General features: G+C 39.5%; 1 protein-coding gene across 1 annotated transcript in view; it reads right to left on the reverse strand.

The window, feature by feature from the left end:
• LOC139738665 (Golgi-specific brefeldin A-resistance guanine nucleotide exchange factor 1-like) overlaps positions 1-20888 on the reverse strand; it is a 47079-nt gene extending 26191 nt beyond the window's left edge. The window contains 4 exon segments of the mRNA XM_071649279.1: positions 977-1108; positions 11811-11877; positions 16947-17257; positions 20759-20888. Coding sequence (XP_071505380.1) covers positions 977-1108; positions 11811-11877; positions 16947-17063 — 316 coding nt within the window. The 5' untranslated portion in view covers positions 17064-17257; positions 20759-20888.
• Between the last annotated feature and the right edge of the window lie 3156 nt (positions 20889-24044).

Genomic DNA, 24044 nt, shown 5'->3' on the forward strand with positions numbered 1-24044 from the left:
ATAAAGAAAATATAAAGAAAATTCAACATATTTTCATTTTTTTCGCATAATAAAAGAGCATTTGACTTGCCTCTTTCTAAAGGTAGGGGGAATAATATTACCCATGACATATGTCGGTAACGAGTCAAGGGAATGTGCACTTTTTTCAAAAGATGAAATTTTGTGAAATTCTCTTTATATTTTCCTTATATTGTTGTACGCATGTGACATCGTACACTGCAGTAGTCTTCTCATCCAGTGGTTACTGCACAATAACTTTTGAACGGATTGTCCGATTTTCCTCAAACTTTCAATGACGTGTTCTACTAATATTGCTACATTTTCTCACTCCTTATGTTTATGAAGGTGAACTTGTCCTTTAAAGTCACATCACAATGAATGCAACCATGTTTGTTGCACCTGTAACTTTCCAACCTCTGCCACTTGGTGATTTTGATGATCAGGAAACTATAAGGCCTTGAACATATGTTTTATGTTGTCTATTTTTGTCTTATTGCAAAGAACAACCACATAATTTTGCTAATACTACTTACATAACTTTTAGTATGTATGTCGAGTGAATTACATCAAATATGAATATAATTTGTTTAACAAGACTAGACTGATATCACAGATGAATATTGGGAGAGTATAAAAAACTAAAATACTTTCTCTAATGTATGTTAAGTGTATGTATCAATTCCAATATTACATCCAACAATGTTTTGTCCAAATATCTTCCAACCTATTTATATAGTGTTTAGAAATTCATAAAGTAACAACTTGGGCTGTAGCAACGTTATCAAAGTTAAGAAAACTCCTCTACCAAAACACAAATGTCAATAAACACTCACTGCTTTCCAAGTAAATGATGCATCTGACAAGTGGAATTACATGTCATTTAGTGTCTGTACAGTAATCAAGTACTACAGCTTTCAAGTTCTCTCTATTGTATGGAGATTTCTCTGGAAATGTGTTTTATATTTAAATTTCTTACCAAGGAGGCCATATGAGAGGAACTTGTTGACTGATGAGAGGGCAAGGCCTGTGATTGGTCCTGTTGTGTCGTCAGATCTGATGACGTCGAGAAATGGGCTCAGAAAAACGTTTGGCTCAATGGCACCGAGGTCTGTGAAGGAAGATGGAACAGAAGATTGGAAAAATATTTGAGCAGTTCTTTCCACAATGGGCAATGTGTCCTAGAAATTTCAAAACTTCCAATTACATAAATTTGTATAATTACAAGTTGACAGACTGGACTATCTAGTCACTTCCATCAATATCCTTTCTCTTTTGCTTTTAATCTCATAAATTCATAAACTAACACACAGATGTAGTTTTATATACATAAAAAAGTCTATTTTCAACTACTCTTTGTCCATTCCAGACTTTCACTAATGTTTTCTGATGTTCTACTCACATGTAAGTAGGTCAGTAAGTTGATCACAAGCAACAACAACAACAACAAAAAATGAATAAAATAAATGACATCATCCTGCATTTCCAGTAGGTTCAGAGCATAGAAGGACAGGCAAACCTCTTTTACATGGATACATTATCACCTAGTCTGTTAATGTTCCGGCTCATTAGCTCTTCAAGTTAGAAAGCAGCCTCCTTTATAACAACTATCATCGCACATACATGTACTCTGGGCCATGGGGAATACCATCCAATTAAACACCCGTTGTCTGGGTATCCATCTCATGCATACTGATGCAGTAAGGTCGTACTATGCACGTCCTGGGAATTTAGCACAGGCTGTCTCATCGCCTGCAGACTTAGCATTCATAAGGAAGATTGTTACCTTATGAATATATGATAGTCACACATTGATCTTACATTACACCTACCAATACCGCAAATGGCCTCAGGAAATCGAAGGCAGATTCTAACTGTTGTATCGACATGAATTTGCTATCGTTCTGACAAGCAATGAAATATTTTCAGTGCAAACTATTGAAAGCTTTAAAATCATATTATAGTGGGGCAAATATGTACAAATAGCAAAAATTGGTGGAGATGCTCATAACCGGCGGAAAGTATGAAATCTTGCATGTAGGGGTATTTTGGGGCACTGATTTCAAAAATTGCCGGATCAAAGAGATCTAGCCATGGGGTCAGCTGCCATTTTGAATTCCAATATGGCCGCCATCACAAAACAAATTTAAAGATCCCTATCTTCAGTTCTGAATGACCTGTGGCACTAAAATTTGGTACTACACAAGAGCGTTTCGACATATATTGAATTTGATGACAGATTAATTTGAAGTGTCTGACAAACATTGCATGGCTGCCATTTTGAATTCCAATATGGCCGCCTCGACGAAATGTTCAAAATCCCTATCTCGAGTTCTAAGTGGTGAGTGATGCTGAAATTAGGTGCAAACAAGTACTTTAACATACTGAGTTAAAAAAATGGACTAATGCCATGTGTCTGACAAACGCAATGCCCGCTATTTTGAATTCCAATATGGCTGCGAAGACAAACATCACGACTAACATTCACAGGCATGCCAAAACGTGCAGCAAAAATGAAGCATAATGCACCTTTCACTAACGTCACAATGTAAATACAGCAGCATGCACTCAATCAGTTACAAACGCGTGCTCAATCAGATAGCCTAATTTACAAACTCGAGATTTTCAACACACCAACATGGCAACTATGTAGGAAAATTCAAATTGGCTGCCTTGCAGCTTGTCAGACATATCAAATAAGTCTGTTATTGAAGTCATCATATCACCATGCTTCTATGTATCAAATTTCAATGGCTCATGTCAGTCAGAACTGAAGATAGGGATCTTTGATGGCGGCCATATTGGAATTCAAAATGGCAGCCGACCCGGTGGCCAGATCTCTTGGATCCGGCAAATTTTGAAATCAGCGCCCCAAAATACCCCTTTATGCAAAATTTCACACTTTACGCCGGATGTGAGCATCTTTTTCACATATCTGCCCCACTATTGAGGCTTCCCTTCCATATTTAACTAGACCAGCTTATCTAATTATTCCTGAATACCTGTAGACATCAAATTATAGACCACTCATTCATTTCATATTGTTTGTGCCAAGAATTATACTAATCTTACAAATAAAGAATTGTGTTTCCATGAGAAGTGTCAAGTGCCCTTCTGTAAGTACTTTTAGAATCTTGGAAAAAAAAATTAGACATATTTCATTTTTTCACAATATGTAAGTTACTGTGTAGATCCATTCTGAGTATATGCAATGTATACTTTTTTTCGATAGCTTCACGTCAAAGAGGCATGACACGTTAATGCAATTATAAGTAACGCACATGTCGGCACCACTTAAATTAACATAGAAGTTATTTGGAATTGAGCCTTTTCTTTTTCATACATATGTTGCACTCATTTCACTTGACACACATTTTCCTCTTTTAGTAGAGCAGATAAGCCGAAGAATTGTGCAAAATTTGACTAAAGCATGAAACTTTCACCATTGTTAGTACATGCTATAAGATTAATTTTAAGATCGGGAGGTAAGTCTGAATTGACCTCTGATGACCTCTAGAGGTCAATGACCTCAAAATCTAAGAAAATTGATATTTTGCGTCATTGGTTAATGATAAACACAGTAATGATGTACTAAAACTTAATTTTTGTCACAGTGAAATTGTCTTTATGTTCCACAGAGCCCTGACAGGTTTCTACCTTTGACCTCTGATGACCTCCAGAGGTCAATGACCTCAAAATGTCAGAAAATTGATATTTTGCATCATTGGTTAGTGATAAAACACAGTAATGATGTACTAAAACTTAATTTTTGTCACAGTGAAATTGTCTTTATATTCCACAGAGCCCTGACAGGTTTCTGTCTTTGACCTCTGATGACCTCCAGAGGTCAATGACCTCAAAATGTCAGAAAATTGATATTTTAATGCATCACTCATAACTGAAACACGATAATTATGTACTAAAAACTAATTTTTGTAAGAGGAATTGCCTCAATGTTCCACTGAGCCTTTCGAGTCAGATTTCTACCTTTGACCTCTGATGACTTCAGATGACCTATGGTGAGGCCAATGACCTCAAAATGTCAGAACATTGATATTTGGTGCATTTGGTTGATGACAAACATGATTTAGATGTTGTATTCATTTGTATTACAATTGAATTGTTTTCCTATTCCACAGAGCAAGAGAAATTACTCACGTGTCTCTACCTTTGACCTCTGAGGAAGGTGACAGGTCAATGACCTCAAAATATCAGAATATTGATATTCTATGTATAGTCAATGGTCAACTTTGTAATACCCGATGTACAATCATTTATGCTATAATAGAAGAATCTTGACATTCCATGGAACATTGGTCATTAGCCTGTGCATTATATCCAACTTTGACCTCTCAGGACAATGAGAGGTCACTGAGGTCACATGTGTAGGCTTACCTGTATTGATGTTTGGCTTCACTGGTGTAATCGTAAATGCTTAATCATGTACAAATCACGCATTGACGTTTTGATCAAAGTATGTATGCATATTCCACAGAGCATTGGTATTTATGGTAACAGTTCTCTGAAATGTGAGAGGTCAATTACTTCAGAAATAAAGCTTAAGTTTCTTGAGTGATGGCAGTGACCTCAAATATAACTGTTATGTTTGGGTTAGTTATGTAGACTAGCAAATATAGGCAAATATGGCCATTATCTCGACACTCGAGGAAAACAAGGCCCACGAGACTGATATACAGAGTGTTTAATCTATTCAGTGTGTAAGTCTCATAGATCTTTTCCCCCATTTGTCGGACTCATTATGGGACTGGTTTGCCTAAGTGTCAAGCTCATGGGCAATATTTGCATAGTTTCCAGCTGGTGGGCTTGTATTGGCCAGTGTAAAGCTGGTGGGTTGTTACAGTATGACTGCGATGAATGACTCATGGTCCTGGAGTATACAGTCCACAGCTGCGACATCATGAACCATCTTGAAAACTTCGACATACTGTGAGGCCCAACATGCATTCCACGTGAAGCAATCCTGTGCATTGCAACTAGCTATTGCCATCCGAGACCTACCCAGGGAATAGATAAGCATTCATGGCAAACCATGGAGAAAGCGGATTATGCAAAATATTTTGGAGTTCCAATAGGAGGCTCAGCTGGAATCAAATCGCCACAGCAGCTTAAAAAGGTTATACTTCAACCAAAGACTCTCTCCAGACGAAGATACGAGTATCATAAAGTTCAGGTGTTTTGCTACTCCATGCCGCTCAGGACTGTCCTGGAATATGCATGCATCATCTGGGATCCATTCACCCAGGTGAAACAACATGAAGTTTGGAATGATCCAGAGAAGATATGCACTCTTTAGCTGCAATGACCATCATATGCAAAACAAGCAGTGTTACAGCCACACTTGAAAAACAAAACAAAGCAAAACAAAACAAAACTACAATGGCAATCCCTGTAAGAAAGTACAGCACAGGCAAATTCAGCGATGATGTTCTGCATCAAGAACCCCACAATATCCACTCCGCAGGAAGTTGTGGCTCTATTGCTGCATTCTTCAAAAAGGGCCAATGACCAAAAATGTCAGGCATCACTTGCAAGAACACAAAGTAGGCCTACTCCCAAAAAGGTGGCCGCTACTCTAGGCCACTGTCTCTTGTATCTCTTTGAAACACTTCAGGAGAGAGATACTCAATATTCAGCTCTGTTATTAAAGATACATATGTCTCTCTTTTTGTTTTTGCATTTGTTTGTTGTTTTTTGCTTCATATAGCTCTTTGGATACCTTCTTTAACCAATTAAGAAAAGGCTCCATGGCAGATTACAAGATTACACAGTATAATGAAGAAGAAGAAGAAGAAGAAGAAGAAGAAGAAGAAGAAGAAGGAGAAGAAGAAGAAGAAGGAGAATAGGAAACGAGATCTGCTGTCAATGATGCAGAGCCAATACCAATCAGTTCCATGGCAGATCTTAGTCGGCACTGCAAAGGTTTGGATGTCTCTCTCTGTTGACAAAGGATATTCTAATATAAAGCTCCAAGTAAGTCCATGGGGTGGTTTACATTGTCTGGGCATAGAGGGTTGGGTTGGGTATATGAGGATATGATGCTTTGTTATAACAATTAGGTCTGAGATATCTGTTTTTTATGTTTGTTTTGACCATCCCGCATGGATCTCCAACGAAATGAAATGATAATGTGTTAGACCCAGCCGCCACCGTGTTTTTTCAATAGATTTTGATGTTACAGTGTAGTTGAGAAAAAAGTAACCGCTCATTGTCCTAGATGGAAGTCAAAATTGAACTGTGTGTGGAATACTCTGCATACAATTTTGGACACACACACACATACACACACACACACACACACACACACACACACAATGTATACTTTTTATATAATTATTATTTCATAAGCAGCTGGCCTTACAAACAAATGAGACCAGACATCAATATTCTTACATTTTGATGCATATCTTTCAATATCCTCCAGAGGTCAGAGGATCATCGCTAATGTTCATGTGAAATGAGTACACGCCTTTTGAATTGCTCACTTTTATTGCTATAGAAATGCACAATATGTGCATCATGTCAATCATTAAATATTGTATCAGTTTCATTTTCAGTCTTGGATTATTTTTTCTATGTACAAATAAAATCGTGGCAAAGTAAACAACTTCCACATCAAAATATAAACGAGAATACTAAAAAAGAAATAGATGTAATAACGTGCAAGGCAAATACCAGGCCTACATCATCTTAAGGTATACAGGTGAAGGAAATCACCTTATCGATAAACAATTTACGTGACTGGGATAGCGACCACTGAACAATATTGTTTCTTAAAACTCTCTCTTCTTTTCAACAAGTGGAATAAAACACATGCACATACCGGGGCATCAGTTTGGAGGAGGGGTGGGGTGGTGGCAGGGATAGATGACCCCCACCCCATTAAATTCTGAGATGTGGACTATGTTTTGTTGTTGTTAGTTTTTGTTGTTTTTTGCTTTTTGCTTTTTAGACAGAAAACTGCCCAAGTTTTTCACTTTAAGTGTGCATCGGATTGTTAAAATTTAATTCTGAAATGCAAAATCTCCCTTCTGTGAGAGGGGATATCTCCTTTCAATAGACTACCTCCCCCTGCTTGGTTCCTTCCACAGATATACTTACTTTGGGGAATGATAATTTCCCTTATTCTATGAAAAATGTTTTTAAGAGATATTTTTATTTGAATTCTAAAGATGAAAAGGCTTTCCTATATATGCACGATTGTTCATTTTGGAGGGCAAGAGGCATTTGCCCCGCCTACCGAGAAAATATGGGAGGGGGAATGGTGGGGACATAGAACTTTGCCTCCAAGTATTTCCTGAGATGGAGATTTCTTTTTCTTCACTTTTTTGACAGAAAATGAATTGTCACTGAACATTTCAGCTATAGTATGCACCAGATTAAAAGGCAGAATCTCCTTTGCATACCCCCTCCCCCACACTATCTTTCGTTATGTCCCCTTCCATATACGCTCAGTGCTTTTGTCCCATTTTTGTTCTATATATCATCACAAAGTATGTACTAGATCTTTAATTTCAGTTCCGACATATTAAAGAAAATCCCTCTTGTTGGAGGGGGTAGTGTATCTTTCAATTAGCAATCCCTCCTCGGTTTCTACCCTTAGATTTGGAACACTCCTTTTACTGATAATTTCCCAAATATTCATAAATGTCATAAATGTGTATACTAGATTTTTTTTTTACATTTTTATTCTTACTGCAAAGGCTCCCTCGCATGGGAAGGATTGGGGGACAGCCCCTTTTTAATACCCTCCTCTCGCTGTACCAACCTCTCCTTCATGCATTGATTATGGCTACACATTTGGGTATGGACTTTTTTTTCAAAATGGTAGTTCAACCAAGAGTGGCACGAGATCATTGAATTGCAAACAAAAGAATGCAAAAGCTCCATAATGTGGGAGGGGGATACCTCCACCCACATCCTTCTGTCGATTGGTCTCCCTCCATAGATGGCTGACTTACTACACCTTTTTGATACAAATTTCGAGGTATTCCTTCAAAAGTGCCTGTGTGCCAGGTCGTTGAATCTCATTTCTCAAAATACAAGAGCTCTCTCGAATGGGAGTGGAATACCCTACCCTTGCCAACGCTGCGCTTGCTGGGTTCCCATCCATATAGACTTGGTACACCTTGGTGATCCATAATTTTCCAAATATTCCCCAAAACGTATGCATCAGATTCTTTAAAAAAAAAAAACTTCGTCTTTGGGAGGAGGGTAGGTGAGATGCGCCCACACCCCATCAACTTCCGTATAAGTGATGACGCACACATTAAACAAGAGCTACACTGAATCACTGATTTCAGGTCTAAACCTGCAAAAATCCATTCCCCCACCCACATCCTCCCCCTCCCCCTCCGCTTCATTCCTTTGCACCATGAACTTATGCTTTTACATATTTTCCAAGTCCCCCCCCCCCACGTGAAAACAGATCGACACCCCTTGCTCTGTGCACATACCCGACTTAGATAATTACCTGAAAAGTTCTGCGGAATGAGTAGCCACTTTTTTGGTAACAGAAATGCATGGTTTGTAAGCCCTACATTATAAACAATTATTAACTATTAACTATCGCAATATCAATATTAACATCCTCACATTTCATTCGAGGTATTTGACCTTGTGTGATTTTCATAGGTGAACGGTAATGGCTCGTTAATAAGCAGGGCCTACGAGTGCCCTCTAGAACATCATCATGTTTACCATTGGTGATGCCAAACTATTCTGATACTTTGAGGTCATTGACCTCTCGAGATCATCAGAGGTCAAAGGCAGAAACTCGTCTGTGTGCCTTGGAATATGAAGACGATGTCATTGTACACAGATATGCTTGTTTTGTACATCTTTACCATGTTTGACCTTTCATCAATGATGTCATACTTCAATATTCTGATATTCTGAGGTCGTTGACCTCTCAAGGTCATCAGAGGTCAAAGGTAGAAACCTGTCTGCTCTTTAGAATATGAAGACAATTCCATTGTAAGACAGATATGCTTGTTTTGTACATCTTAACAATGGTTACCATTAACCAATGACATCACAGATCAATATATTTTGAGGTCATTGACCTCCAAAGGTCATCAGAGGTCAAAGGTTAAAATCTGTCAATGCTCTGTGAAATCAGAAAATGGTTTCCCTGAAGTATAGATACATGTTTAGTGAATCATAACCACATATATCATTCACAAATGTCTAAAAACATCGATATTTTGATATTTAAAGTTCATTGACCTCTGGAGGTCATCAGAGGTCAAAGGTAAAAGCCTGTCAGTGCTCTGTTGAATCTGGAAATGATTTCTCTGTGGTATAAATGCATGTTTAGTGCAACATAACCACATATATCATTCGCAAATGTCTAAAAACATCGATTTTCTGATATCTAAAGTACATTGACCTCTGGAGGTCATCAGAGGTCAAATCAGACTTACCTCCCGATCTTAAAATAAATCTTGTGGAATGTACTAACACTGGTGAAAGTTTCATGCTTTAGTCAAATTTTGCACAATTCACGTGATTTTGAGGGCTTATCTGCTCTACTATTAATTTTCAATCACACTGGCCATATTACATTTTTCTAATCTTTCCTAATTCTTTTCTTTTCTGAACAAATACAGTCAAAATATCAATCATTGTCTCCAAGAAGCAATTCTTAAGCCTCATTTACCATTATAAGCTGTTCTTACCAGTATTTTTTATCATGGCTGAGTAAGGAGTTTTTTTGTTTGTTTTTTTCATGCTCTTCTTTTGTTTATAAAAAAGAATGTTCTGTTCTCTGTAAAAAGTCATATTTCATTTTTGTTATGTCATAAAAAAAAACAAGGAAAAGTAGAAATTACGCGGTGCGTAAAATATGTCCCCGCCGGAAGTAGCATTTAGTAGCAAAATGTACAATATCGGTAAAAAATCAAGGTCAAAGGTCAAAGAAGTCAAAGGTCAAAATTCTGTGTAGAAGTTTTGAAGCCCTCACCTAGTGCCATCACATAAAGCAAACGGAATCGAAATCGGGTTAGAAATGGCGAAGGAGTAGCATTTTGTAGCCAATGTACAATATAGGTCAAAGGTCAAAGAAGTCAAAGGTCAAAGAAGTCAAAGGTCAAAATTCTGTGTAGAAGTTTTGAAGCCCTCACCTAGTGCCATCACATAAAGCAAACGGAATCGAAATCGGGTTAGAAATGGCGAAGGAGTAGCATTTTGTAGCCAATGTACAATATAGGTCAAAAATCAAGGTCAAAGGTCAAAGAAGTCAAAGGTCAAAATTCTGTGTAGAAGTTTTGAAGCCCTCACCTAGTGCCATCACATAAAGCAAACGGAATCGAAATCGGGTTAGAAATGGCGAAGGAGTAGCATTTTGAAGCAAAATGTACAATATAGGTCAAAGGTCAAGGTCAAAGGTCACAACTGAAATTCTGTGTACAAGTTTCAAAGCTCCCATGTAGTGCTATCATATAAAGCAAACAGAATTAAAATTGGCTCATAAATGACAGAGAAGTAGCAAATTGAACATTTTGATCACACACGGACGCACAGACAGACAGACAGACGGACGGACAGACACACGGACACACACACGTACGGAGCCTGTTTCATAGTCCCCTGCTCGAACTCGTTCGGCGGGGACAAAATCAGCGAATGTATGCTCTCAGAGCACATTCATCGCAAGCATTGCCTTCAACATATGGCTAATGAATTTGGTGGTAGGAAAGATACAGCTCAGATTGATTACACTGTCATTACTAATCATTTCATACGTACAGTACTTCCATACACAAGATCAGACTAGTACCATATAGAGCACCCTACATCCTATATATGAAGCAGCATGTACAGTAGATGCTGGTTACTTGTATCCATGTAAGTTCTTTTGAAAGGTGGATTCTCTTAAAACATACATTTGTTGTCTTGTTGTAACCATCTTCCAACAAGAACTGCAACGTGACCATCCACATCAATGGCATCAACGACAAACCCTTTAAACTGGGATATACAGTAGTCCCCATATAATCAGGCACTGCTTAATCAGGTACTCTGCTTAATTGACATACAATGTGAATAGACAGTTCCGATGCATGTTATTTTTACCTAATCGGGTAGGCATTTTGGTTGAACAGGTAGAAATTTCAACACAAGCCTTATCTACAGTGTATTCTCATTGTCATCGGCTAATAGGGTATTCCACTTAATCGGGCAAGAAATGCTCTGCCCGACACTACCCAATTATTAAAGCGGAGAGTACTGTACTTACATTGTATGAAGCTTGAACAACTTCTGTTTCCAAGTTATACAAAGTACATCACAACTATTGATACATGAGAAAAATGACCCTGTCTAGTTTCACCTAAACAGTAACTAGATAATGCTTTCAGAATCCACAGGAAGTAAGTCAAGGGCACTTTCATTCTCACTGCTGAAGACAAAGAGGTTAATTGGGCTCGCTTTTATACATGCCATTTTGACACAACAAACTACCCCCAACCAACTTTTGTAGGAATTACTAAAAATTTATAACGCTTCCAGCTTTGATATGTAATATACAATCAAATTTCCATGTTGTAACCCTATACTGTCTTTGCATCTACAATTTATTTGTACACAGAAATATTACTGAGTAACTGATAAATATAAATTGTACAGTTATGCATACCACCTCCATACTACTAGTGACAATACATTCCTCTTGCCAATATCATTACCAAATAAACAAAACATATAAAGGAAATTGAGATAACAAAATGCTGAAATGACGTCATATTAATGAATAAGCCTAAGGTTATAGATCAGACGTCCTATAATTCGCCTACCTGGAACACTGTTGAGGATTTCCTTTAGCTGAGCGAAGCTGGCTAGGAAAGGATCCTGGTCTTCTTCCTGGACATGTAAAGCAAATGTGTGTTTTGTGAATCACAAATCTGCAGCACTGATAAATGACATATACAGCTTTCATCATCTCTCCGTTACCACTTTGAAAAAGATACAAATTTCTAAACAGCAGTTGGTGATATAACTATTCTTTTTTTTCCACAAGACCATTACAAAGAAAAAGACAGAGAGAGAGAGCTACCATAATAACAAATCAAAGCAGCCAAAAGTTTTCAGTTTAAAAGTTGGTCAACAACACAAGTAAATACATCTCACATCTGATCTCCACAAGCTTCTTGAGTGTAAGGACAATTCTACAATGAACTGTACATTTAGCAACTGTGAGGCCTTTGAAAATTCTGCTAAAACACACACACACACACACAATAAATTCATGATCAACAAAGGGTTCAAATAGAAAAGTAAAAAGTTTGATGTTACCTTTAATATGAAACACTAATATCAAAACTTGTGTTTAATCTTGTAATAAAAAGATACACCACCAAATCACAGAAAAAATACCTTAGGCCTGATGGGTTCATAACTTTGTGAACTTTAGCAAGGAGCAATCTTATGCATTTGAAGTGACCACATGTGCACATCTATCACACAAAGAAATCTGATAGACAATCCATTTGTTACTAAAAGATTCATATACTGATTTCTTGAGCCTTCCATTTGACTGTACCACTAAAAAAAAGGGGGGGAGAAAAAAAAGAACAAAAAAATCATTTAAAAAGGAGCCTTTCAGGATTGATTAGTATCTCCATAGGGATAGGTGACGTCATGGCTGACGGACAGACGTGTTATTTTTAGCTCTCTCTTGTCGATTCAAAATCGGTCAAAATTTTTGTTTTTGCTCACCATCACTTTATGATCTTCTAACTCTGATATCTGGATATTCTTATTTGTACCAGATCCTGGTTGCTTGCGAAATTGAAGTGATATTTTTGGAGTTTTTTATCATACTGATTTTCGTTGCGAGTTGCACCCTCCTTCACATCCAACATATTAGGCAGCACCTGGGACTACAGGTTCGGCTCCATTCACCCTTCCTCCATCGCTAGTGTATTATTCCTGTACCTCGTGGCAAGAGAGTCTGCCTGCGATGTGGTATTCAACCTGGAACATCCTTCCTCACCCCTATGCCTCATGAAAACGTACCGGTAGTGAGCCGTGAGTAGGCCCTGTTATTGTCTCCAGTGATTCCTTGATTGTTTGAGTCTGTTTTCAGATTTAAAATTCTTCTCCCTGTGCTATATTGTATGCCAGCCATGTCACGGCAAAACACAACCAAACCTGAATGAGCTCTGCTGCGCTGCTGCAAGATTCTCCGATGACTTCCTGTCTTCATCTCCTGAAACTAAAACGGTAGATGAAAATTGGATCACCATCTCTGACTTTCTTGAAAATGTCTTACCGACTTTATCCCTAGCAAGATGAGCAAAGGGAAACGCCATCTCCCATGGATCACAACTGCCCTGAAGAGACAGATGCGGAAAAGAGACAGGCTTTACAAGAAAGCAAGACACATCCAGAGACCCGATGCATGGCAAGCCTACAGACAATACAGAAATGATGTATCCAAAGCAGTTCAACGCTCCCGCTGCAACTACATCAATGGTGTCATTAGAGCCAACTTAACTGAGAACCCAAAGTCCTTTTGGTCATATGTCCGGCTTTGTCGCTCAGAGACTATTGGAACCCCTACTCTGCAAAGTAACGCCAAGAAGTATACAACTCCAAAAAGGAAAGCACAGGTACTTAATGACTACTTCCAGTCTGTCTTCACCAGAGAACACAGGCCATCTTCTAGACTTCTTCCTCCATCTCCTTATAAAGACATTGGTCACCTCCACATACACCGTCCAGGAGTGGAAAAACAACTTTCTCAGCTAAATCCATCTAAAGCCAGTGGACCAGATGAAATACCGCCAAGACTGTTGAAACTAGTTGCACAGGAGATTGCACCCGCACTCTCCTTTCTGTTTCAACAGAGTTACAACGAGGGAGTAGTCCCGAAACAGTGGAAGCAAGCGCTGGTGACTCCAATACACAAATCAGGGCCTAAAAGTGATGTGAGCAATTACCGACCAATATCCCTGACCTGCCGTTGTTGCAAAGTTATGGAACACATCATGTTGAGCCACATCTCAAAAACACTTGTCGGCCAATAACATCTGGACTAATGCCCAGCACGGTTTTAGGCAGAAATTGTCTACCACAACGCAACTCACATGTGCAACACACGACTGGTCACATACTCTCCAAACTCATGGTCAAGTGGATGTAGTGTTTCTTGATTTCCATAAGGCGTTTGATTGCGTCCCGCACCACCGACTCTGTGCTAAACTTGAGTATTATGGCATAACCAATGATGCTCTTCGCTGGATATCAGCACTCCTGTCTGATCGCCAGCAAGCAGTCATGGTAAATGGGACTCACTCATCATGGAAACCTGTGACGTCAGGGGTACGTCAGGTTCGGTGATCGGGCCTGTCCTATTTCTGTTATATATTAATGACATCAACACCAACATTCAGTCCAAAATGCGCCTCTTTGCGGACGACAGCATCATCTATCGGGAGATCATGACTCTGCATGATCACAACATCCTCCAACAAGACTTACACAAGCTTTCAGACTGGTAAAAGAAGTGGCTGATGAGTTTCAACATCCAGAAATGCGCAGTAATGACTATTACAAGAAAGTGCAAGCCCAGCATGCAAAGGTACACTCTACTTGACACCAACATCCCACGAGTAGATCAGTATAAATACCTTGGAGTCACAGTCACACATGACCTCCGTTGGAGTACCCACTGCCAGTCTGTGCTTTCTAAAGCCAACCAAACCCTAGGTCTGTTGCAGAGGACTCTGTCTCCATGTTCCAAAGAGGTGAAAGCCCAAGCCTACAAGTCACTCGTCCGACCACAACTTGAGTATGGAGTAGAAGCCTGGAATCCTTATGAGGTTACTTCCATCAACCGATTGGAACAGGTACAACGAGAACTGTAGACGTACATCTCCTGTCACACCATTGCTATCCAAGTTGGACTGGGACCTGTTACACACCCGCCGTCTTCTTGCACAAGCAACAATGTTTTACAAAATACAACACAACCTGGTGAACATCTCCTTCCCAGCCATCATAATCCCAGCAACCTATATTGGCAGAAATGACCACCTCCTCAAATACACAGTCCCGGAAGCTACAATTGATCCATACAAATATACATTTTTCCCAAGAACAACAAAACTGTGGAACCGCCTACCATACTCTACAGTTACTTCAAGAATACCTACTGCATGCCAAGAGGCTGCCCTTCCATCTATTCGGAACATGCAGCCCCCAGTAGTATCCAGAATACTATAAATCCACCGGCTTGGTTTTTACTTGCACATGGCAAAATTTTTATTTTGTGCTGTAGTGGCTAGATTAGCCGCTCATTACTTTGTGTGTAGCAGTCCTGTGTTTTGGCTAGTTTAATTTGTCACTGTTTCACTACTGAATATCAGTAAGATTTCCCCAGCCTTACATAGCTAGTGGAAATTTCCATGTATAGTTGTTTGACCTTCCAATCTGGTTCAGACCGGTTCACGGTCATGTCGTGTCGCAATAATGTAGCACACGTTACGTAGATTTATTATTCATCATATAGTGTTAATCCAATCATTGTAGATTTTAGTGCGTATTAAGTGCGTAATTATTATTATTAATGTAACTTTTGACCAATCGCGACCGCTATTCGCACGTCACCCATCGCACGTGTGAGATGTCACACGATCCTTCGCGGCATCTTAACACTCCCGCTTCAACCGCCGTTGAGGAACGACATCCGGACCTGTCTTGCGGTAGAGTCACCCTCCACCTTAGAACTGTGTTTTATGGGCCCGCTGGCTGTTCAAAGTTTCTACCTGGCAGCTGTCCTCTCTGCGCACCGTACCAGAGATCCAGGGATGGAGCTTCGCAGTTTTGTTGCCTCCTACACAGAAATTTCATTATTCGTCCTCCGACATGTTTCATTGACATTGTCGTCGAGTGACCACACGCTATTCATCGCTCCCGCCATGGACGACCCACTGTCCGGCTGAGCATCCAACTTTACCTTGTTCCAGGCGACTCACTGTCCTGTCGAACTGTTTTCTTCAGCCTCCTGCCGACGCCCGACTCACCGCGCTGGTAGAGAGCGGCATTCCATCCCAACCTCCGTTTGGCTCTTCAGCCCCGTACGACGGAGTGTCGCATCACTTAAAGTCTCTGAACGATCCCCGCATCGAGCTCTTCATCGCATCGCGTCCGCTCAGCTCCGCAGGATCCCGTTCGTCGAGCCCCTTTTTCTGTAACCGTTCCAGTTCATCATTTTGGTCTTCTGCTACAGCGATTCGCTCACCTTAACCAGTCGGCACGGTAAAATCGCTTTGTTTGTATGGACCGTGGACAGTGGACACTAATCCGCCATACACTTGCTTTTATCTGGACTTCGTGTACGCTGACTTTCATTCAGTTGGTATGTCCTCATTTTTGTATTGATTGTATGTTGTCCTCTGTAGCGCTACGTTCTACATGTCGTACCTATGTGTTAATTCCCACATTTTTTGAGTGTCTTACGATGTCAAATTACACTTTTCTGATTGGTGCAATATTTTGAATTGAACCACTACCAGAGTTATTTTTGTAATAAAAACAGAAAAGGGAATATTTGACTCCTTTCAATTTTTGTGTGAACTTCTTTCCAGGTGGATCATAAAGTTAAAAAAAAAGGGAGATTGATTGTTTGAGCACGCCTTTTGTTTGTGTGATTGAAGATGCCATTTTTTATGTTAACATACCTTTTGATCTTCACTACAACACACACTCCATTACATAAAACCCTTATTCTTATAATCAATTTTTCCCACAGTACAATTGATTATATTTGCCATCTGTAAATACACTCTGTCCATTGGCCATTTATGTCACCATGTGCCATCCCAGTATAGCTTCCCACGAAAAGCTGCTACAGGGATTACTTCTTCAAGGTTTCAAGGTTTCCATGACATCTGTAATGTATTCTTGTGAAGTAAAGGACTACTAACCTGAGGGAGATGAGATGACCATCTTGAGCTACGCCTCATAGCCGTAACAACAAGCTGTATTTCTCCCAGGACAACGTAGATGCCATTCTTAGGTGGGGTGATTCGAGGCGCTGCCATGGCAATGGCCTAAACTCTTGGTGACGTCACACTACCTTCAAATTGGCAGCCAGAAATAAAAATGAGGGCTGAGCAGGTAGCAAACGTAGAATTTGGAGGTTGGGGCCTTTGACGGCCAACCAAAAGATTTATGGAATAGGACAAACACGACAAAATCAGGTCTGCAGTTCACATCCTCACTGCCATTTCATGATCTGAAATAAATAACAGAGTGAAAAAGTTTAAATACACACATGCTACAACATTCAGAAACAAAACAGCGATAAAAGAAGACAACAGTCTCATATTTGTGCAAATACATCATCGGAACAAACCTTCATTCACTTGATCAAAAAAATAACCTTTTTAGACTTCACAGTATATATCAAGTCACGATGCCTAAGACTTGAAATTGATCACTTTGTAGCAGGCTTTGTACGAAGTACATGTTCACTTTCATGATTTCCACCATCCACCAGCCATCGGGCTCCTTTCGTGCAAGCATTCCGTGGTATCCAGAGCAGACAGCGCACAACCCATGCAATAAAATGCTATATACAGAATCTCCTCCCATGTGTGCACAAGTTTGCTCTGAAAATCCGACAGCTTTCATGGCTTGCGCGCTGTCCAGGCTGGATGCAGAAGGACGCCGCTTGTACGAAAGGCGTCTAAAGTCTGGTGGACAGCAGAATTCACAAAGAAAGTGAACCCCTAATAACCATGCTAACATCTACACAAAGTGATTAGTTTGCTGACAAATTCAAATACCTCTATCACTAAATCAGTGAGGAATAGTAATTTGGAATATATGCACAAGATTAGGTTAGTTCTGATTTATTTTTCTCTTGATGAATATTTTTAAAAATGCATGGGGAGGCGTGAGCCGCAGAAAAAAGCACTGAAAACATTTGAGTCGGATAAGGCCAGCCAGCCGGCCAATACTCTAATAGGGCCTAGGTGCAGCAGCCCTGCATTGAGCGAACTCGCTGGCACCCATGTTTCAATGGGTCTCTGCACATTTGTTGATTAAAACTCAATTTTTGTCAAAAAGTGCAGATCGAATTTTTTTCTTCTTTTTATCATGGAGAGTGGACATGTGGGCATACTCGTGAAATAGGCCCCACCACTGCGTGTCCGTACTAATACTACGGCAGCTCGCCTATATATACTCGTGAATTCAGCCCCATCGTGTGGCGTTCATCGGTAGGTAAGCACGGCAGTGGGGCTTCCTTCCACAGTATATTGTACTCGTGAATGTTGCCCCACCAAAGGGTGTTTACACGAGATACAGCGGCAAGGCCGATCTCCGCAGCATAGCATCTTTCGTCCTCCCTTTCTCCCATTTTTTGCTTTGGTCTTCAACTTTTTATTCTCGGAAGGACTCCCTAATGTCCCTCGACTAATTAAACGGCCAATTTAACCATAAATGCAACCCTACCTAACCCTAAACCCTAACATTAACCCTAGGACAACCTTTGCTTGCTAACGCACGGGTGCACACGCACTGCGGTGGGGCCTATTTCATGACTTTGCCGACATGTGTGTGTATCAAACAATAAAAACCACTGTGCAACTTATAGACCTATACAATTTTTTATGTCAGATGTGAGATGGATAAGTGAACAGGGGGGCCCTAGCCCATGACTCCAGAGCATCTCGCCATAATCCGAGGGCCTCATGACAATCCAATGATGACATGAGTATGGCGACATGAGGTGAGGACGAGCACCCGACTCAGGGGAGTCAGACATGAGCATGGATGAGCAGGAGCTAGACAGAAAGATCCGTCTGTCCGGAGGACTCTTTTTATATTTTGCCATTAACGCTGTCCTCCGTAGACAGACGGAAGGTTGCAGTACCCATTGCTGTGTGGATGTTCTTAACCACTGTCTCTATGGAAAATTGGGTGAGGTACCTCACCCTTCTCGATTGCGTCTAATTCACGGCCCTAGGTCGGCAAATTTAAGCTTGTATAGTGAAATTAGCTTTTTAAGAATACATTAAACTCACCAGATTAATGAATAATCCAAAATTTTTGTAGAATTTTCAACGTAAAACACAGCCTGTAGCGTCGTCACGTTCAAACTGCAGAAACATACACTATGTCATTCTATAAATCTATCAGCCAATCACATGTGAGGTAGTTTCTATGTGTTTGTTTTACTTAAACAGAAGTACCTCGCATGTGACTGGCTTACAGATTCAAAATGGCGACTTACAGCTTACGAACGGCGATGTTGCAATATCGATAAAATGTCTGCGTTTATAACCGAGTTTATGTGAGTATTTCGATTGCACAATTGAGAAATTTATCCCAAATATTGCTGCATAATGTGTCATGTCATGTCAAACTTGTTTGAATGTAAAAAAAGCTGTCTGAAATTTGGTTTATCGTAACGTTTGATCTGTGCGCGACTGCTCCACACAGGAGCCGCAATCACTGACTTTGGTCTGTATACGGAGGGGATCCGTGAAGCCAGACGCAGTCTCCGCGGAACATTCCCCGACGGACAGATACAGACCGATCTTTCAGTCAAAGCAGGAGCTAGCCTAACTACACGCAGCGCTGTCGCGAATCGCGACAGCGCTGCACCCCTTTTCCTTCGCGGACGTTGTTATCGCGCTTATATCGTTCACTGTTTCCTTCATGAATATCTTTATTAATCGTGGAAAACTAAAATATAAGGAACTATCGTAATCTATGATCATCATTCAATAACCGGTATGCGATTTTTTGTTTAATTACGTCTAAGACTTACCGAAATCTATGGCTGAAATCAGGTCTGTAAACGTCCTTACTGCTTCACTCCTCATCTGCGTGTTATATGAATAGCATTCACTCTCGTATACTACAACGTAGGTAGTCGGAGATAGTCGGATGACCCCGACTCAAAAAGGTCAAATCATTGCCGGTGCAGCACGCGCGGATCTACTACAAGTTTTACGTAGCACATGAAACGCACGGGCGCACGGGCGTAGGTAAAAAGCAACCACTTCTGAATGCGCATGCGTGGTAGTTTGTTGATTTTTTGAAGCTCTCGAAGGAAAAGATGCTACCGCACGATCTATACTCCGAAAAATTCAACAATAAGGTCTGGATACCGACAAAACGCCGAATTCAACTCAACAATCAGGAAAATATGCTGTAGGTAAGTGTTGCAATTATATTACTCTTAAAATCATACAAAATAAAAGGTATTTTATGTGATTTTGCCGTCAATAGTGACGGTCGGTTACAACGTTGAAACACTAACACATGTCAGACCCTGTTCACAGTGTCTGGTCAGGCTAGAGCTAGCCAAGACTCAGAGCCCCCCTCATGAGCGGGTTTCCCAGACACTGTCACTGAGATATGAGATCAGCCATACAACGTCCCTGATCATAAACGTTACATTATGCTTGACACTGTCCAATTACTAGCTTTAGGTGGCAAGCAGCGAATGATTTACCTGTCTACGCTACCTGACAACAGTGCAGTGACAGGACAAAAAAGGCTACGCTGCGCTGTCGCTGTTGTGCACTGACACTGTGCCGCGTGAAACTGAAAGACATCATACAACATAATCGCACCGTACCGATCAAATACCAGGACCCCTCACAACGATACTGCCTCTAAAAATATGTCTGGTTTTATCTTCCTGTAATACTCGAACACATCGAATTCTGCGCAGTCTTGTGAAGGTGTCAAAAATTAATTTGATTCCTTAAATACTCACCACAGCAGAACAGACAACAAAATATGTTGAAACCAGTCCCCGTCTGTTCATACGCCGGTTACGTTTGCATAGCATGCATTAACCCTTCGCGATTGCTAATGTAGAAGCACCACCAATGGCTGGATTCAATGAACGATCTCTCTAGCTCTCTTCCGAAGGCGAAGTACACAGCACAGCCAGTACGTCTGTGAATACAACTCTCTCAAAATGACGTGGTGCGCATGTGTACAATATGGCTGACGTTGCGAATAGAGTGGTGCCCAAACATTGTAGGATGTAAATAATACAGGCATAAGGGGCCCACTCTGCCACAGAGAAGAGAGAAGTTTGGTGATTAAAGATCGAAAGAGCTGTGTGTGGTGTGCACATTGACAGGGGCTGGGTGGGTGCGATAAAGTTACTTTCGGGTGGTTGGTAGATGGTATCGATGCGTTAACTTACAAACTCTGTCGGAAATGTCTGGTACTAAAAGCATTTGTCACTGTTCCACGTAATCATTATTCAAGTATATCTCCTGCATGATCAACTTCCTGCATTGCATGTTAAAAAGGTTCTTTGAGCACTAGTTGGGTTTCAAAACATTTAAAGTTTTACTATTAAACAGTAGCTTAGTTTTTGATGCCTATAGGCCCTAGTGCAAGTTTATTATGTTTCTGTGTTTATTCTATATCTTATTCCTAGTGAAAATCTGATGAAAATGGCACATTGGCAGGCTGAAGAATCCCTTAGATTTCTAGCACATTTTAAACGCATATGGAAATAATAAAAACAATTTTTTTTAAAAGGATAAAAGATAGGAATAGAGCAACATTCTGGTAGTATAGGCCTATAGAGTGTATGCTGAGAGAGAGGGAAGATAGCGGGAGAGAGATACGAATGTATATATATATATATATATATATATATATATATATATATATATATATATATAGGGAGATAAAACACAAACACACAAGGATATAATATGCTCAGCCTAATGCTATTTCAATTTAAAAACAGCTACTCTACTTCATGCAAGATATCCCCGTCCATTATGTTTCAAGGCCAATACATGATTTCATGTATTTCTGCATGCATTGATGCAATTTAAAGAAAAAAAAAAAACTAAAACTTCAGTTTCTTTCATTTTAAAGGAACGGTATAGTTTTGGTTGAGATGGGGCTTCAGGTTTCCATTTTTTTTTTTTTTTTGTGAGATAATGAGAAACCACTTATGAAATATTGAAATGCATGCAATTCTAAGATATAATTCAGATAAGATTCTAAGATATAATTCAAAGTTTATTTGATGAAAATTGGTTTTGAAATAGCTGAAATACAAATACGAATTAAAACAAAGTGATCCTAATGAAAGGTGAATCCCATCTTTCTGTTTGGATACTGTAAAACATGATATATTCGCGGCACGAAATTTTCGCGAATTGGAGCCAACAGCCTTTTTCGTGCCAAGAAATTTTCGCAAATTGCCTCTTGCGTTCAATGCATATAGTGTAGATAAGAAATGTTAGCGTGCATTTTAATAATTTCGCGAATCTTGGCGCTCGCGAAATTCGCGAAATTAAAATGCACGCGAACATTTCTCGTTTTACAGTATATCAGCCATATCAATAATACTGATTTTTATCAAATAAACTTTGAATACTTATCAGTTATATGCTCTTTAATATTTCACAAAAAGCAGCTTCTAATTACCTCACAAAAAGTTAAACCTGAATCCCCCATCTCAACCAAAACTATATCATCCCTTTAAAGTGCTGTTTTCAAGGAGCAAGACAAATTTAACTCTTCAACCACTTCCTGCTACTCTTCCTCCTTTCATCTTTATTAACATACTCTAAAGCCAATATTCTTAAGTCATCATGCCAGCAATTACACAGCCATAGGATTATATACTTTGTGACGGCCCAGCTCAGAACCCACAAAAAGTCATAGATTATGATCCTTTGTAATAGAACAAAATATGTCATTTGGGTTGACCGACTCAAATACAGTACCTGTACTTCAAGCTTGTCTTATCTGAAAAAAGTAATCTTTTCTCTACCAACTGTCAAAATTTCAGTTTAAAACAGGCAGCATGGAAATCAAGACACAGTCAACCTTGCCTATAAAGTCGAATCTGTTTGGACTGAAAAAATAGCTTCGACTTAGAGAAAGTTCTACTTAGATGAGGGATTAACACCAATAGCATATAAAGAGAAGAGGACTTGAAAAGACCTTTGACTTAGACAATAATTCTACTTATGTGAGGTCGACTAAGCAAAGTTGACTGTATTAGAGTTCTTTCTGGACCATTTGTCATCGACACTTCTGCACAGCATGCCTGATTGACCTTTACCTTTAAATCTTTTTTTATCCCCTTTCTATGAACTGCACCTTGTAACTCTCTCTTATTTCAACCACTTTTTTGAATACATGTACTAGTAGTTTAAGATGGGCCAATTTTGACAAGTTATATATAATTTTAAAGCTAAGAGCTTACTCTTACTTACTATAAAGAAAAGTGGAAATTAATTCTGGCCTTCTTTAGTGGATTTTGAGGTGGGCAGTCACATTTATACTGTACATGCTCTCTTCGAATAAAACCACAAGGATACATGTATGGTCAAGATTCATCATAACCTGTGACAAAAGTCTTTTATTTGCAATATCGTGTATCATATTCACAAATATATATAACATATTTACACTAATCTTTACTCATATCCACTGAATCATAAATATCATCGTTGATGGTACAGGAGAACTATCTATGAGAGAAAGCATATATCACTGATTCACTCTTTAAAACATGAACATTCCACTCGCTCTCACATTTTCTTGATGTGAAAATTTGTAGGAAATAAGCTCCTACACACACATACACACACACTGGTAATTATATATTTGTCCCCAGCAAGAGTTGACATCACTTTTAATTGTGATCTACATCTATAGATGCAACATGGTAATCAAATACAGTACACAGGCTTACATTATTTTGGGGACAGTGTGCATTAACTTGCCCTTAATACCAACTCACGCAATGAACATTCAATGAATATGATATTCATTACAGTGGCAAAGAAACAAAAACACACCGAGTATCAAACTGCTGTGATACAACAGACATAGTTCAAAGAAAGTTTGAGCAGAATCAGACAAATATCAGGAGAATACAAGTGTCAGTATGCCATTTCATGTGTCACCGTGACAACTAAATAAAAAGCGGTCGCAGTCACACAACTGCGTGATGTACCCTTATTTCCTTCGGGCACAAAATATCAGTACAGTGTAGTGCCAAGTGGAAG

The sequence above is a fragment of the Diadema antillarum genome, unplaced genomic scaffold (genome assembly GCF_040938485.1).
Source record: "Diadema antillarum isolate AM-2024a unplaced genomic scaffold, OU_Dant_1.0 seq00000764_RagTag, whole genome shotgun sequence".
In the NCBI taxonomy this organism is placed as follows: domain Eukaryota; kingdom Metazoa; phylum Echinodermata; class Echinoidea; order Diadematoida; family Diadematidae; genus Diadema; species Diadema antillarum.